The sequence below is a fragment of the Triturus cristatus genome, chromosome 4_1 (genome assembly GCF_964204655.1).
Source record: "Triturus cristatus chromosome 4_1, aTriCri1.1, whole genome shotgun sequence".
In the NCBI taxonomy this organism is placed as follows: Eukaryota; Metazoa; Chordata; class Amphibia; order Caudata; family Salamandridae; genus Triturus; species Triturus cristatus.
Genome location: NC_140585.1, coordinates 65,849,587 through 65,866,752, shown reverse-complemented (window position 1 = coordinate 65,866,752; position 17,166 = coordinate 65,849,587). Strand labels below are relative to the sequence as shown.

The 17,166-nt window shown below is 44.8% G+C and overlaps 1 protein-coding gene and 1 long non-coding RNA gene across 2 annotated transcripts in view; one reads left to right on the top strand and one right to left on the bottom strand.

Annotated features, from left to right (window-relative positions):
• The window catches only part of LOC146839540 (aldehyde dehydrogenase family 3 member B1-like), a 247,132-nt gene extending 237,256 nt beyond the window's left edge, over positions 1-9,876 (top strand). Inside the window, exons 9-10 of the mRNA XM_085651596.1 lie at positions 4,347-4,446; positions 6,600-9,876. Of these exons, the coding sequence (XP_085507722.1) occupies positions 4,347-4,446; positions 6,600-6,811 (312 nt within the window). The 3' untranslated portion in view covers positions 6,812-9,876. The remainder of the gene's footprint in view (positions 1-4,346; positions 4,447-6,599) is intronic.
• Positions 1-17,166, bottom strand: part of LOC146839538 (uncharacterized) — a 1,010,507-nt gene that overhangs the window by 640,888 nt on the left and 352,453 nt on the right. The window lies entirely within an intron of this gene.

The following is a 17,166-nucleotide window of genomic DNA, read 5'->3' as shown; positions in this document are numbered from 1 at the left end:
ACTACTTCTTATCGATGTTGTAGGTCCAGAGTACTTAAAGATATCATGTGCGGGATCATAGGAATGTCAAGTTTGTGCCAGACATTAGGATCTGTTGCCCCTCTGATGTTTGTCATGAGATGTTTCCAGTCTCTGTGCCGAACCGCCTGCAGTGCAAGTCGGAAGGAATCATTATTGTTCGTGGATCTATTGATTTCATTCATTGACATCAGTAGTGGACGAGACCTTTCCGTTACTAAATTGACATCTTGCTCTATATCTTGAGCTTTGTCTTCCTTGTCTTGAGGAGCTTGTGGATGGCGTAAAAGCCGAGCCAGTATATGATCGACAATAAATATTCCTGCAGCGACAGGATCCATCGATCTATCCTTGCTGGAGCTTTTGATGCAGAGCCTCGGAAAGAGGAATCGGGGACTTGTGGTCAGTGCAAACCATGAGTAGGACATATTGAATAAACTCTTCTTCATCAGTGACCTATGATGACATCATTAAAATGGGTTATTTTCTATTAACACACACAAAATAGATAGGGATGACAATACCCACAAAAAATAATAACAAACCTTATATGGTAGTAGTTCCATTGGAGTATCCGATGCAGCGCACATAGAAAAAGGAAAAAACAAGGAGAAATGAAAACCTTTCTCCTCATTGCGCAGCGCACATAGAAAAAGGAAAAAACAAGGAGAAATGAAAACCTTTCTCCTCATTGCGCAGCGCACATAGAAAAAGGAAAAAACAAGGAGAAATGAAAACCTTTCTCCTCATTGCGCAGCGCACATAAAAAAAGGAAAAAACAAGGAGAAATGAAAACCTTCCTCCTCATTATGACTCCCAAATGTCATCCCTGTGCTGGCTTTAGAATCGGACACATTCCCAGGTTTGGGAATGCTTCAGATTCCATGAGCGTGGCGCGGGTACACCCACAGCAACACCCATGGAACGCCCCTTTCACGCAATGTTCTGCGTCAAAGGGCCACATATTTAGAAGGCCATGAAAAGCCACTTAAAGTAACTTTACGTGGTCCTGTAAAATGCTGTGGCGCATTGCACCACCGGAACGTCAAAAAAAGTGACGTGAGAGTGGCGCAAAAGCGCTGCAAGGGGCCTCGTAAATGAGGCATGAGACCCCTAGTGATTTGGAAATCTCAAAGTTCGGGCTAGCAATGGCTGTGTTTTCCTGCTATGATATCTTGGCACCTCGCAGGTTTTTGCTTCCAAACATACCATCTTCCTTGCGGCCTTTCATGGTGTTTTGTTCTCAGTAGTCCCCACCCTTACTCCCACCCTTCTGTTGCACATCTGAGACCATGGGTCTGTCCCCAATCTTATTGCAGGGCACGCAGAATTATGCATGGGACATTAAGAAACAAAGTAAACACTTTTAAAAAAAAATCAGATTGTCAAGTTTAATCAAGTATCTCCATGTTCAGTAGACAAGCCTAATTCCCCATGAAGGTCTTTATATTTCCTTACAGCCCTTGGGTAAAGGACCTCCCTCACCCCATTAACAGGTACCAGGGAGAGGCAAACAGTTTTAAATATTCCAAGTAAAAGCTCAGAGCACTTGTGAAAGTGACCTTGACCCTCCCAGGCTGAAACCTCTGAAGCATCTTCAGCAATCACACATGCGTCACTTCCTCCTCATGGCTTGTAAGGGTGGGGTCCGTAGTCCATGAGCTTTAAAGGTATTAAAGCATGAAGGAAGTCCTCAATTTTAGGACAAATGAAAACAATATATAAATATCTTCTATTGTATGCAATAAACATTTAATTTAATAATTCTCCGTAGGCCCTTGTAGCATTTATTGAGACTTAACCCCATAAGCTAGGAACAGATAGTAACTGGGGTATACATAGTCCCACAGAGAATGCACACATAGGGGCAGATTAACAAGCCCCTTGCGCCACTTTTGCGTCACTTTTAACATGGGAAAAGTGACGCAAAAGTGGCGCAAGGGGCTTGTAAATCTGCCCCATAGTTTAGAAAAATAGGGGCTTATTTTGGAGTCCCTTGCGCTGCCAGTACGTCACTTTTCCCCATGTTAAAAGTGACGCATGGGCGGCGCAACGGGCTTGTAAATAAGCCCTATAATGTTTAGGCCCCACTATAGACATCTTGGCTCTTGGACACATACATCATAATGTTGCCATCTTTGTCTAGTCATTTGCTTCCCCTTTGTTTTACTTGCTGAGCTCACACAATATAATCACTACCTTCCTTTACTGTATATTTTAAAACACAGGACAGAGACACTTTTCATCTGTGTATTTCCAAATTTTAAAAGGGGGGTTACTCCTACCCAGAGTTGTGGCACTACTCAAATTGCCAAGTAGAGTAAAGTCACATGATAGTCAAACAAAAAACAGAACATCCATAGAGTAGTTCCTGGATTCTGGTAAATTTAGCATCATCTGTTGGTTACTCGTGTTCTCCAGATACACAGACGAGAATAGGAAATCTCCTTGCTTTTTATTCTAAATGAAAGAGCCTTCCACTCTGCTTTTTAAATGTTTTTTTTAGGTTTTGTTTCTTGTAACATACATAGTCTGTAAATGTGACAAGTAATGTGTACTTAAAATTGCATAACATTTTTCTTCGTTAGTTCTTTTCAAACTTTGATTTTCCGATTGATAACTGATTTAAACTAAAAAATAATATTATAGGTAATTTTTAAAGTATAAGGGTAAAAAAGGTTATGTTAGGAGAACGTAGGGCATATAAAGATCTCCCTCTTTAAATAACAAGCATTTACAATGCAATAGGTCTTGCAGTTGCGAATTTTTATAATATTAAAAGGCATTGTCATTTACAATACCAATAGTTCAAAGTTTTGCAAAAGCAATACCTATTGTATTGAAGAGCGAAGCGGGCACTGCGCTCATTATTAAAGTTTAAAAAAAAGAAAGAAACAGAGCGCAGTGTCCCTGAAGAGGGCGCCGCGCTCAGTCTTCAAGTAAAAAAGAAAAAAGAAAGAGAGCACGGTGTCCCTGAATCAAGGGCCGTGCTCAGTATTAAAGTTTTTAAAAAAATGAAACAGAGCGCGGTGTCCCGGAAGCGGGCGCCGCATCCAACATCAAAGTTTTTTTTTAAATGGGAAACTGAGCTTGATGTCCCTAAAGCGGATGGCCCGCTCACCATGCAAGTTAGAGTAGCATAGCGCTCTCTAAGAAAAGCGGCCGCCATTGTCTTGTGTGGGCGTGCTGCAAATACAAAAAGCAGCCGCCATTGTCCCCATCAGTGTCAATAAACAAAATAGTGCCCACCCACTAGATAAAGCACCGTGTAACGAGCCAAGTAAAAAGGCCAGTCGCTATGAACAGTAACAAATGCAGACAAAGCGGTACCAAGGAGAGACTTACAAGCCTATTTACGAATCAGAAGCCAGCATTTATGAAGGACAATGACACAAGCCAATGAAAAATATGGGCGGAGAGTGGGCGGGGATTCCAGTGCATATTCGAATACAGCATGCCTCGCAGAGCGAGTAGTGAATACGCGCTGCCGCTAGGCTCGACCTAAAAAGGGAGTAATTCTGAGAATCATCATAGAATTTCTGAACCAAAAATATTGGGGAAAAATGAAAAGAAAACCTGCGAAGTAAACACTTAAGAGATTAATCTCAAAGTGTTTTTTCAACACCAAAAGACACTTGCAGCCATATTAGGAGCTGGGTGTCATTGGTTTGCTCGTGTATGCAGATGCCTGTGAAGACCTTATATGGATGCGAAATAAACTAGGCGATAGAACCCCTCCAGAACACTTACACCAGGTCCCTTACAGGCATGTAATATTTAGTAGTACCCTGTGGACCACTGCTCAAATCTCAGCTGAAAAAAGGAGAAGCAGCAGAGCGTCTCCCCGTCATATTATTTTATCCTGACACACATTTCTGTCAATGACTTGGCGTGCTTCAGTAAGGGTTATATATTTATTTGACAAAATATCTGTCATGCATTTAAGTCCATTTTCAGAGAGGACTCCTATCCTGATATTTTGAAATTTAGGTAGTATGTGGTTTTTGCTTATCTTCCCAACCTCTTTAACACAGAAATTGTTAGCATGTTTCAGCTACAATCAGTTGGCTTAAGCCTTCCCCGGGACACATTAATAGCTTTCTATACACTATGTTCATGCAGCAATATTCTCACCCAAATGAATGTTCAACATCCCAACATACAATCTCAAGACCTAGATAAACATTGGGAAGCCTATCCTGGCCTGTCATAAATTCTCCTGAATTCCAAGCAGGTCAATTTATTTCTTTTCAGTCTCGCATTTGTGCATTGCTTGAATGTCTAACTCTAGTCTGAAGTGTTTAACTCTATGTCTCTCCTGGTGGCAGGTGGTTGACGGAATAATAGCGCGCACAAGCAGCGGAGACGTCTGCAGCAACGATGGAATGATGCACATGACGTTGACTACACTGCCCTTTGGTGGAATTGGTATGGCGGCTGATTCTTCTATTGCTTGAGTCTGGTGGTGCATGCAAATACTTTCACAGCACTAGGTACTAAAGTGCTAGCGACATGCGCGCGCACACACATACACACACGTCCTCTGACTCATTCGGTCCCCTTTCCGCAAAGCCTGGCATAACCTGAATGGGTTGCAATTAGAATCACATAGCCTGTGGTAGGACAGAGGCAGAGACACAGCATGATTCCAGCACACACATCTCAGTCAAGTCCATTCTGGATTCATAAATCGACAATAATGTCAGAGAAGTACACTCCTAAGAATAGAGGTCTACTCAAAGATACATGTTAGTGAGTCAGATTGAACATCACTAGCCCAGGCTTAGCAAAACCTCAAACACGCGTTTAATAAAACCTTAATAAAACCTTTCAACACTATGAAAGCAAAAAGAACAGCGAAAGGAGAAGATGTGACTGGAGAACTGGCTACAGCTCAGTATTTTGAGATTATTGGAAACTCTCCTAACTTCTCTGTCCCTAAAAAATAGAAAAAAAGTAATTTTACCATCTGAAATGTAATCTGTTTCTTACGTAATGCGATCTATGCGACCTATGGGCCGACCGCAAAAAACAGACTTATAAAAGAAAACAAAGTGTGGCTGGGCATCTTGAAGGGTTACGCCCTTCAACTCCCCCTTGTAGCAGCAGAGGGGAGTGGTTGCAGCGCACGGGGCAGGGCAGTTCTTTGTTAGAATGAGATTGGTGGCAGGTTTAGGTGGTCAGCCCACACGTTTCGAGATCAGCTGTCGAGAGCCAAAGACGTGTGCTGCTTTTCTGAATACACTGCTCAGCACACAAGGGCAGCGGTTTGGAATGAGGCACACTGTAAAGCTTCCCTCTTACATGCAAGCTTCAGACTGCACAGCACACAAGGGCTGCGGTTTGGAATGAGGCACACTGCAAAGCTTCCCTCTCACATGCAAGCTTCAGACTGCTCAGCACACAAGGGCTGCGGTTTGGAATGAGGCACACTGCAAAGCTTCCCTCTTACATGCAAGCTCCAGACTGCTCAGCACACAAGGGCTGCGGTTTGGAATGAGGCACTCCGCAAAGCTTCCCTCTCACATGCAAGCTTCAGACTGCTCAGCACACAAGGGCTGCGGTTTGGAATGAGGCACACTGCAAAGCTTCCCTCTTACATGCAAGCTTCAGACTGCTCAGTACACAAGGGTTGCGGTTTGGAATGAGGCACACTGCAAAGCTTCCCTCTTACTTGCAAGCTCCAGACTGCTCAGCACACAAGGGCTGCGGTTTGGAATGAGGCACACTGCAAAGCTTCCCTCTCACATGCAAGCTTCAGACTGCACAGCACACAAGGGCTGCGGTTTGGGATGAGGCACACTGTAAAGCTTCCCTCTTACATGCAAGCTTCAGACTGCACAGCACACAAGGGCTGCGGTTTGGAATGAGGCACACTGCAAAGCTTCCCTCTCACATGCAAGCTTCAGACTGCTCAGCACACAAGGGCTGCGGTTTGGAATGAGGCACACTGCAAAGCTTCCCTCTCTCATGCAAGCTTCAGACTGCTCAGCACACAAGGGCTGCGGTTTGGAATGAGGCACACTGCAAAGCTTCCCTCTTACACGCAAGCTTCAGACTGCTCAGCACACAAGGGTTGCGGTTTGGAATGAGGCACACTGCAAAGCTTCCCTCTTACTTGCAAGCTCCAGACTGCTCAGCACACAAGGGCTGCGGTTTGGAATGAGGCACACTGCAAAGCTTCCCTCTCACATGCAAGCTTCAGACTGCTCAGCACACAAGGGCTGCGGTTTGGAATGAGGCACACTGTAAAGCTTCCCTCTTACATGCAAGCTTCAGATTGCACAGCACACAAGGGCTGCGGTTTGGAATGAGGCACACTGCAAAGCTTCCCTCTCACATGCAAGCTTCAGACTGCTAAGCACACAAGGGCTTGCGTTTTGGGATGAGGCACACTGCAAAGCTTCCCTCTCACATGCAAGCTTCAGTGCAGAGGTAAGAATCCGGTGTGCCTGCTGATATACATGCCAATCCTGTCTTTGCCATCAGTGCCCCTGCACTGACTTACTGAGCTCCTCACCACCTCCTTTGAGTTGCATATTCTAGACTGCCTGACATGCCTTTTCTGTTTTGTGCTGCAGGGAACAGCGGCATGGGGAGGTACCACGGCAAGTTCACCTATGATACCTTCTCGAATCATCGCGGCGTGCTCCTGCGAAGCTTCGCTACAGAAAACCTCAACCAAGTCCTATACCCACCCTACCGCGAAGAAGTCTTGGGCATGTTGGCTTCCTCCTTCGAGTCAATCCCAGCTCAACCTGCACCCTGCCCTGAGTCCACAGTCAAGCCCTAGAAGAACCCAGACGGGGCATGAGGGGTGGGGGCTAAAAAACAGGAAGGGGCAGATTCCCACTTCCTGTGGTGTCTCCACAAACCACTTGACAGAATGTAAGCCAAAACCTCTCTCCTGCATCTTACAAGCAGACTGGCCAAGGGAGAAGTCTAGAGAATATTAGAGGCTCCTACCTTTAAAAGGTCAGTAGGGCTGAGGCGGAGTCAGTGGCAGGTGTGGCTGTTTGTCAAATGCCTCTCTTACCCTCAGTCAATCAGGCTTTTGATTCACAAAGACTCTCCCATATTCCACCTGTGGCGTCTCAATCTCTGCTGGGTCCTCATTGCCCCTGCAGCCACCCATCCTAAGTGCTATATGTGCTGATACACTTACTGTGTGCCTCCTAACTCTCCTCTTGTTCTATTGAGTTCCTTTGCAAGCTGTATATATTTCTGTACTGTAGCCCTGTAATCAGTATTTCCTTACCTTCCCTCTCGAGTCTCTCTCCCGAAGTCTTCCTTCTTAATATATCTCATATCTTCACACTGCTGCAAATGAACAATCTCTCAATCCCCCACTTTTAAATGGCCTCCTCTGACCTCACTGACCTCAACTCACCAAATATCTGCTGTTTGATCGGAAGCATATGTGGCAGCTTTTTTCCTACTAAATATGTTTTTACTTAGCACTATCCTTCCGTTCAAGTGTTTGTCATTTTCTTGCTCATTCATTCGTCTAGCGCCTTGAGGACTTTGGCAAAAGCAGGCCATATCCACAAATATCTACTGTGGCTCAAGGGCGTGTGAGCCTACATCTAGTTCATATATCAAAAAAGAATCTAGGGTCATTAGAATACCCAGGATGCTCCACTTCCCAAACACTTGGACCCTTCTGCTTATTGTCGCTCAGGTTGTCTGAGTCCTCCTTTGCCAAATCTGTCTCTTCATCTTGTGTGTGAAAGTGTTTTTATAATAGGAAATAATACTTTACTTCGATGTGTTTAAGTTACCCTGACTAGGCCTTAATCAGCTGCATTGACCTCATTTCACATTTGCAAAAAAGAAAGTGCACTTTTATTTCATGAGAATGAGCATTGTCCAAGTACTTGTGTGCTGATCTATTTCAGAAAATCAGCAAAGTAAGAAACCTTATTTGTGGCCTTGTTTACTTTACTAATATAATGATATTAATGTACCTTCCTCACGAGGATGCCATGTTTAGGATGTTCCTGTCTTTGTAACATTAAAGGTCCTTTGCTTGAGTCTTTCCTAGGCTCCATTCATTAGCTGAACTGCCAATTACGTTAGTATATTATATAAATGTGATGTCTTTTTCATTTCCTATGCACAGCTCTGTATTATGCAGCAAAATAGGTGTATACTAGATATATATTATATGATGTGTGTTAGACATTGGGTTTGTGGTTGGCAGAGGTATGCACTCTGTCCAAGCAGGAATCACAGTCCTGGTCAGGGTAAGTCACAAAACACACCCTACATTAACCCGTGCTCGCCCTCTGGTAGCTTGACACAGAGCAGTCCTTCTTCCTGGCAGAGTTTATTTACAGGTCCAAAAGTGTCACTCTTGGCGGGGTCAGAGACCCAGTACTTATACCCAGCTGTGCCTTTGAAGTGGGGGGGACTTCAAATAAAGGTCTTTGAAGTGCACCGAGATCTGTTCTTCATAGCCCTGGCTCCAGACTCGCTGGCGGGGTTAATCAACCCTTTGTGTGGGGACAAGCTTCTGTCCATTCAGTTGTGTCTGCTCCTCCCTCCTTTCTTGCCCAGGATGAGCCATCAGGATGCAGATGGGCACTCAGTCACACCTGACCTTCCTTTGTGTGCGGCTGTCTAGAGGGAATGAACAAAGGTAAATCGTCCCCCACCTCAGATGTGTATTGGAGACAGGCTGCAGGCACACATGAGCTTTAAGAGCAGAAAAATGGCATCTTTTTAAAAGTGGCATTTCTAAAATAGTAATGTTAAATCCAGCTATACCAGTAAAGATATGTTAGCATTACCATACCAATGGTATAAAACATAACAGAGCTACTCCTTCTCATTCAGGAAGTAAGCTGAAAAGAGTTACAATGAATTCCTCATATTAACCTATGAGAGGAGTAGGCCTCACAGCAGTGAAAAACCAATTGGGATGTTTTTCACTATAAGGGACATGTAAAACTTAATAGTCCATGTCCTACCTTTTAGTTGCACAGCACCCTGCCCTGTGGGCTACCTAGGCCATACCTTAGGGGTGACTTATGTGTAATAAAAGGGGAGTTTCAGGCTTGGCAAGAGATTTTAAATGCCAAGTTGACATGGCAGTAAAACTGCACACACAGGTTCTGCAGTGGCTACTTGTGTGGGTGGCACAACCAGTGCTGCAGGCCCACTAGTAGCATTTAATTTGCAGGCCCTGGGCACAGGTAGTGCACTCTAATACGGGGTTACAGATACATTAAACATCCCATTTGTGGATAAAGCAATGTTACCATTTTTATTTAGGAAAGAAGCATGTGCACTTTAGCACTGGTCAACAGTGGTACAGTGCTCAGAGTCCAAAGGGCAACAAAAAAAAAATCAGCATAAAGACGAGGTAAGCAGGCAACAGGTTTGCTGGGTAAGACCACCCGAAGGCTGAGAGGTCTAACAATGTGCCTTGTGTATTAGAAAAATGTTTGGTTTATGTCTGTGTCTTTGTTAATCAAGCTCTATTATGTCATGTTCATCACACTGAGTGTGTGGTTTTCTTTGCCTAACACCCAATTTTAGATGATGTTTTTGGGAGATGTACCAGACTTTTCTTGCTTTCCCAACCGTGCAGACTCTTTTTCAGTCTGTCATTTGATATGCTTAGAGTTTTTATTTACACTTTCGTTGGAGGCAGACTTAATGTTGGTCTTCTTGCTTAACTATACTCTGGTTTTGGGTGCTATTTGCTTTAAAGATTTACCTTATGTTGTTAATTTGCTTGCATTATTTGATTTTGACTTATTATGATTGTTGATTCTCCATGATTTAACTAACAACTTTTTACCTTCTGTAATGAACTTAATTTTTAATAAACCCTTACAGTTTTGGCTTGAATTATTGTCTTGTGGTTGTTTCATTTATTGTCATTAGGCTTCAACTTATGAACACTCAAACAGCGCGATCCTGAGACTTGAGAGCGTTGACCTGTGTTTGCATGAGCTTCATATCAATGTCCTTATGCACCTGGGGTAGAATTATCAAGGCTGCATCCGTGGAAGTCACAAAGCGATGCAGATTGGCTCAAAGTCAACATAAAGTAGGCTCCAGTGCAAAACACTTTTTGAGCTGGAAAGGTGTGTAAAAATAATGTAAATAGTTTTTGTGCTACTTTGCATTACTTTGCACCAACCAAGCGTTCCATGGGTGGTACATCACTCTTACCATGAAACCAGCGATTGTTTTTGGCGAAAAGTCCTATCTACTAATATTTGTACATAGAGGTGGGCATTGAGACAGGTGCAAAGTGAGAGAAAAGATGTTTTCCCTAAGCTTGTCAGACGTTGCCGGTGTGCTGCACTGTGCAACACCCATACAAAGTGGGAAAAGTTTAAAAGTATGATGATAGAATTTTGAACTGGAAAGATACCCTCCCCGTACAAAATGTTATCATGGTCCATAGGCGAGTGTGTGATGCTAGGCAGCCCAATTGTGCACCCAGGAGCAGTGAGGAAACAATCTCATCTCCAGATTAATGTATGGCTGGTACCTGCTGTCTGAAAGACAGTCTGAATGTATTAGAGTAGATATATATATATAATGCTTTCTCTTAATGCAAGTCTATTGAACATTGAGGAAGGCAGGTACAAGAGTCTTGGGCTGTCCTCAACCCAAAGCCCCGCCCCCTGTAAGGTGCTGCCTATCAGGTTATTCAGGGCTATCTAATGAGATCTGAAGACTCTAAGGAGTATCCACTAATCAAAGAAGAATTTGCAATGCAATAGGTCTCGCATTTACAAGAGTTTGAACTTTTGGCATTGTAAATGACAATGCCTTTTATTTATGTGTTGTTTATAAAACAGGTCATTAAAAGGCATTGTAATTTACAATGCCGATGGCTTAAACTCTTGCAAATGTGAGACCTCTTGCATTGCAAATGTGTTCGGTGACCGTGCTATAAAGTTTTTTAGAAAAGCATTAGGAGAGAGCTGCCCTGCCTGTAACAGCAGGCACGACAAAGCTATTTGAGAAAATAGTGCTCAGAGGCTGTAATTAAAGCCTACCGAATAAAACGGTGGTGTCGCCTTGGGAGGTTACAAAATGAGGCAAACACAAGGAGATGATAGACAGAGTGCTGAAACGTTTCAAACACCCCAAGTCCTGAGTCGAATCCACCATCGTTCATTAGCTCACTTCGCCACCCCAGTTCAGACCCAGCTATATGCAAATTAGTCTTGACTATGTTCCTCTTGGGAACAGTCCAGCCCGAACTGCCAAGCCAGGTCTTCCCTGGACTGGAAACAAGCATCCTGGGACCGATTTCGGGGTAACACCCTCATCAGCCAGGCTAGCTTGAATCTAGTGGCAAAGTGAGCGAGGGACCCATGTCTGGTCATACCCTGCCAACTTAGGGAGAACAAAGCAAACACAAAGAGATGATGGACGGAGTGCTGAAACTTTTCAAACACTCTTGCCCCAGTTGCAGATCTGAGTTGAATCCATCATCGTTCTTTAGCTCACTTCACCACCCCATTTCAGACCCAGCCATATAGAAATCAGTCTTGAGCTTTTTGCTCATGGGAACAGTCCAGCCTGAACTGCCAAGCCAGGTCTTCCCTGCACCGGAAACAAGCATCCTGGGACCGGTTACAAACTGAGTCAAGGCGGTACTAAGGAGTGACTACTAAGTCTATTGACCAATGAACAGCCACAGTTTACAGTGGACAATGACACAAGCCAATAAAAACTATGGGCGGAGCTTGAAGTCCCTGTCTGTATACAGCATGCCGCGCAAAGCAGCCCTTCACGCCACAGCCTTTTGGGATCAATTGAAACACAGGCCGTACCTGAGAAAAGTACTCTAGCACGCAATCAAAAGAGCGTGGTAAACACCACGAGAAGACCTTCTAATGAAAAAGACTAAACAGCCCATGGACAAATTGGTTTGTGTTTCAACCTATGGTCCACACACCAATACATTCCGCCAAATCATCCTGAAGAATTGGCATCTTCTCCAAAATCTGGAATACCCTTTCCAGAGACCAATATTTGCAATGAAAAATTGAACTTTTCAGCATATGATGACTTCAAGAATTATTTAATCTCACGAGGAGGGACGGGGGTTGAGAGGTCCAGCATACAGGCCCCATGCAGTTATGATGAAAGAAAGAGGATGTTGTTCCTATGTGAGAAAAGGGGGAAGACAAAAAGGGAATGGTGGGAATACAGGGGGCAGGCAAGGATGGTATATTTGTTACAGCCAGGTGCTTACAAAGGAAAAGCGTTATTGTAAAGGGATAGCTTCAATAGGGAGCAAGGGCCCTCACACACCCCGAAGGGCGTCATGCTTCATCATAGGGCAGCTCCAATAAGGAGCAAGGGCCCTCACACACCCCGAAGTGCGTCATGCTTCATCATAGGGCAGCTCCAATAAGGAGCAAGGGCCCTCAAACACCCCGAAGAGCGTCATGCTTCATTATAAGGCAGCTCCTCGTTGGGCCGGCGCTGCAATGCCCAACCGGCCCCGCGAGGGGGCTCTTTGCCGGAGGTCTTCTCTGGTTTCCAACGTGAAGCTAAAAAAGTTCTTGTGGGGGCATATGTGTAGTGAGTAGAAGTGGGATATTGTGAGTGTGGTTTAATAATAGCTACAGGATTCTCCAACTGTAGTTTACTCACTGGGTTCCTGTGCCAGAAGTAAAAACACTGACTGGAAAGTCGTAGACTGGAGAGGGGAAATTATACCCGCTTCAGATCAAAGGAATGTGTAAGGCGTGCTGGGGGTCGGCATGTTTCATGCCATATTCAGTCCAAGCGGATCTAGGCGTTTCATCAGGACCTAATTACCCTCATCTACTCCTAAGGGACGGCCAGACACGGGTATGTCCCGTGCTAGAAGGCACTCTAATCGAGCTCTGTCTTTCTTGCTACGCTAGCGAGCACCCTGGCATGTCACGATTGGGGCTAATCAACCCCCTTATTTAGGTGCCTTTTTCCAGAAGGTATAAATTCTAACCTCTTGTTTTCACCACTTAATAAGACTACAGTTTGTCCAGACTATAAGGGACGTGACCTTCTTATCACACATAGTAATGCCGTAACAAATATACCATCCTTGCCCGCCCCCTGGAGAATGCACTGTCACACACCACATGTCTGGCATAGGAAGGTAATTCTTGCTGGAAAATATAAAACCTACACATAATGTGATAGAGGTGTCAGTGTGCACCTGGTGCCAGATCATGAACAGCTGACTTGGCTCCGCATGCAATGTGTCTACAGTTGAGGTGTGAGGTGTCTAAAGTTCATACATATAACTCAGAGATTATTTGATTTAAATTACATTTGAAGAGAACATTTCAAACTGGACAACCAAACATAGGGGCATATCAGCAACACCCGGCGATAATTATCGCTCAGCGCTCTTAGCGTGAGGATAATTATCGCCGGCTAGCGTGGATTTTTATCGCTGAGATAGCGTGCTATTATCAACGCTTATCTCCTCAGCGATAAAAATCCTCACGCTAACTGCCTAACGTGAGATTATCACTGGAAACCCAGCGATAATCTCACATAGTGTGGCGTTAGCTTGCTGATAGGGACTCACAAACTTAGCCATGATATCCACCTTCCATAGGATATGATGGCTAAGTCAGTCCTGAAGCAGGCGTAAGGAAAGTAGCGATAACAGGGGTTATCGCTACTTTTCCTGCCGCTGTGCTTAATAGCGTGGGGCTTGATGATGGGAGAAATGTCGCTTAGCGGCATTTCTCCTGTCATGTTAGGTCAGGAACGCCCACTTTGCATCTCATTAGAGATGCAAAGCTGGGCGTTAGGAATCCCCACGCTAAAGCAAGGTTTCACGTGTTAGCGTGGCCTTGCTAATTAGGCGATAAAACTATCGCCGCTTTTCGGTCAAAAACGGCCGCAAAAGCGGCGATAATTTTTTATCGCCAGCTTGTGAATATGCCCCATAGTACCAATAAATTCACACACAAAATAGATAATAGATCGCATTTTTTTATGTTATGGTGACCAATTTCAACGAATGCTTCCAAAAATCCTACAGTCAGAAATAATGCACTACATTACACCAGTGTTTGCCTAGGTTCTTTAAAAAAAGCATCTCCCTTACTCTGTTTATTACTTTGAAAAGAACATCATCTGAGTAATATTTGCATATACCAGAAGAATAGGAGGACACATTTAGAGCTTGATAATACCCAGTAACATATCAAAATCAGTGGAAATGGCCCAGAATATTGGGAGAGCAGAATTGTTAAATATAACAAAGAACACAGTCAAGCAAACATTCACATTCAAGAGATTCTTTGATTTAATACTTGAAAGGCAAACAGCCCAAATCAGAAACAGCAGAGATTGGCTCTTTGTTGATGACTTGCCCTGTATAGAATTCATGCATGAGCTCAGGGCCATACCATGAGCATTTTCATGTATACGGATAGTACAGCAAAGCACACAGATATTAACATTCCTTGAGAGGTCCCAGGTACAGAGAAAGCGGTGCAGTGCACAAGCTTAAGCCCCAACCCCAAACATTTTCAGGTATCCAGAAAGTGTAGCAAAGTGTGAGAAAAGTTCCTTACCAGTAGTGTTCTCTGGAGAAAGACCAGCAAATTATGAGCCAATGGTTAGAGTTCTTGTATATAAAGAAAGTCACCGATACAAAGAAAACACTGCAGGGATGCCGTCTAAATAAGATAAGTGCTACACACACAAAAGATGGACGGAATGCTGAATAAATCATACATTCACCCCCAGTCAAGAGATCTGGGTTAAATCCATTGTTTCGTTGCTCACCATGCCACCCCAATTTAGACCCAGCCATATGCAAATCAGTCTTGACCCTGTGTCTCATAGGAACAGCCGAGACCGAACTGCTAAGCCAGGTCCTCCCTGGACTGGAAACAAGCATCCTGGGACGGGTTTCTGGGTATTACCCTTTATCAGCCAGGCTAGATTGAATCGAGTGACACAGTGAGCAAGGGACCCAAGGCTGGGCATACCCATCCCACATAGAGTGAAAAGTGCTACACAAACAAATGATGGACAGAATGCTGAATAAATCATACATTCACCCCAGTCAAGAGATCTGGGTTAAATCCATCGTTTTTTTGCTCACCATGCCACCCCAGTTTAGACCCAGCCATATGCAAATCAGTCTTGACCCTGTGCCTCATGGAAACAGGCCAGATCGAACTGCCAAACCAGGTCCTCCCTAGACCAGAAACAAGCATCCAGGGACCGGTTTCTGGGCGTTACCCTTCATCAGCCAGGTTAGCTTAAATCCAGTGGCACAGTGAGCAAGGGACCCACGTCTGGGCATACCCATCCCACTTAGGGTGAAAAGTGCTACGCAAACAAATGATGTACGGAATGCTGAATAAATGATACATTTACCCCCAGTCAAGAGATCTGGGTTGAATACATTGTTTTGGCTCACCATGCCACCCCAGTTTAGACTCATCCACACGCAAATCAGTCTTGACCCTGTGCCTCATGGGAACAGTCCAGACCGAACTGCCAAGCCAGGTCCTCCCTGGACTGGAAACAAGCATCCTGCAATCGGTTTCTGGGTATTCAAGCTAGACTGGGAAAAGGTGGGTGCGATCATGGGAGTTTTCATGTATGAAAGCATGGTTCATGGTCAGACCCTGAGAGTTTAGAGGTTTGGAGTTAGCATGCAGGCGTGCCAAGAGCCAGTCCATTGTGATGGTTTTACAGATAGTGCAGCTGGTTTCCAAAATGGTGCAGGAACGCAAGATAAGCCAGTGTATTTTCATCAGGGTGGGGGTGATGTGGTCGTATTTGGTCAGGCTCTAAATAAGACATGCTGCAATGTGTAGGATGCATTAAGAGAGGCCAGTGTGTAGTCTTGGAGGGCTTGGAGCGGGGCATTGTCCCCATACAGATGTGAAAGTAAGAGGACTTTAACAGCAGGGCTGAGCTGCTTTCTGGTTGGACTGGGCTCTATTTTTTTAGTCGAGAGAGCTGTTACCTGGCCACTTTGTTCTTTGACGCCAAGGTTTGTGTCTTTGGGTGAATGTGAGTGACACAGCATTGGGTAAAGCTGGAGTTCATATCCATCCATGTTCATGTTGTTGAGCCATGTTTGGACCAGCGGTTGCTTATTAATCTTTGTGAGCATCAGAAATTCAGTGTTGGTGGAGTTGAGCTTTATGTCAGTGCTTGACATCTAGGTCTGGATGAAGTGCAGTCACTGTTTAAGGTACTGGATATCCGGAAGTGGGGGAAATGTATTAGTTCTGTGTCATCGATATATTGGTGAATTTTGATGGTAATATTCATGCAGCTCTTGAAGATGATGAAGGACAAAATGGACCAATTGCCAGTGAATCCCATTTGAGACTTCAGAGTGTGGATGAGAAGGGAATAATCAATGGTGTCGAAGGCAGCAGAGAATTACATCTGTGTCAAGAATCATGTTACGATCTTATGAAGGTTTTATGAGTTCAAGGAATGAAGGAGCACTCCTCAAACTGTAGGTCTTCATGTTCCTAGAATATGACCCACAGTGAACCAGTCACGGCCGGCATGGCTCGAGAGTGGGGGAGGGCAGGGGGCCGTGGGGGGAGAGGAGGTCGTGCCGGGGGGATTACCTTTCCCCTTGCCAGGTCCCGTGTCTTCTCTGCTCCTGCTCTCCTGCCTCTGGCAGGAACAGGAAACAGAAGAAGGCAGCCAGGCTCCCTCCCCTAACCCAATGACAACGCTGTAAGCAGCCTTGTGATTGGTCCAGGCGCGGCCCAGCCAGGGGGTTGTGGGGAGGCCCTTTTCTGCATGCAGGCTGCATTGCAGGCTGCATGGAGTAGGGCAGAGTGCGCATGACTGGTTTGGGCGGCCCCAGGGGCCTGAGCAAACAGTCTTTCCCACTCTGGAGTGGGCAAGCACACCACTCTTCCTTTGCCCTGCTCACAGAGCAGCTGCGCCCACCCACCTACCCGCAACCAAACATAAAATGGTAATAACTAAAAGTTATTATGATTTTATGTTTCTGCTTCTCGCACAGCAAGAAAGCAGTGGACGAGCCGCCCCTGCAGTGAACACTGATTGGTGTCACTGTCTGAATGGCTATCCATGCTTGCAGTCACCCAAGGGGAGTTTGGAGCATCGCCTGGCGTGCAAAACATAAGAGACGGTGACAGGAACATG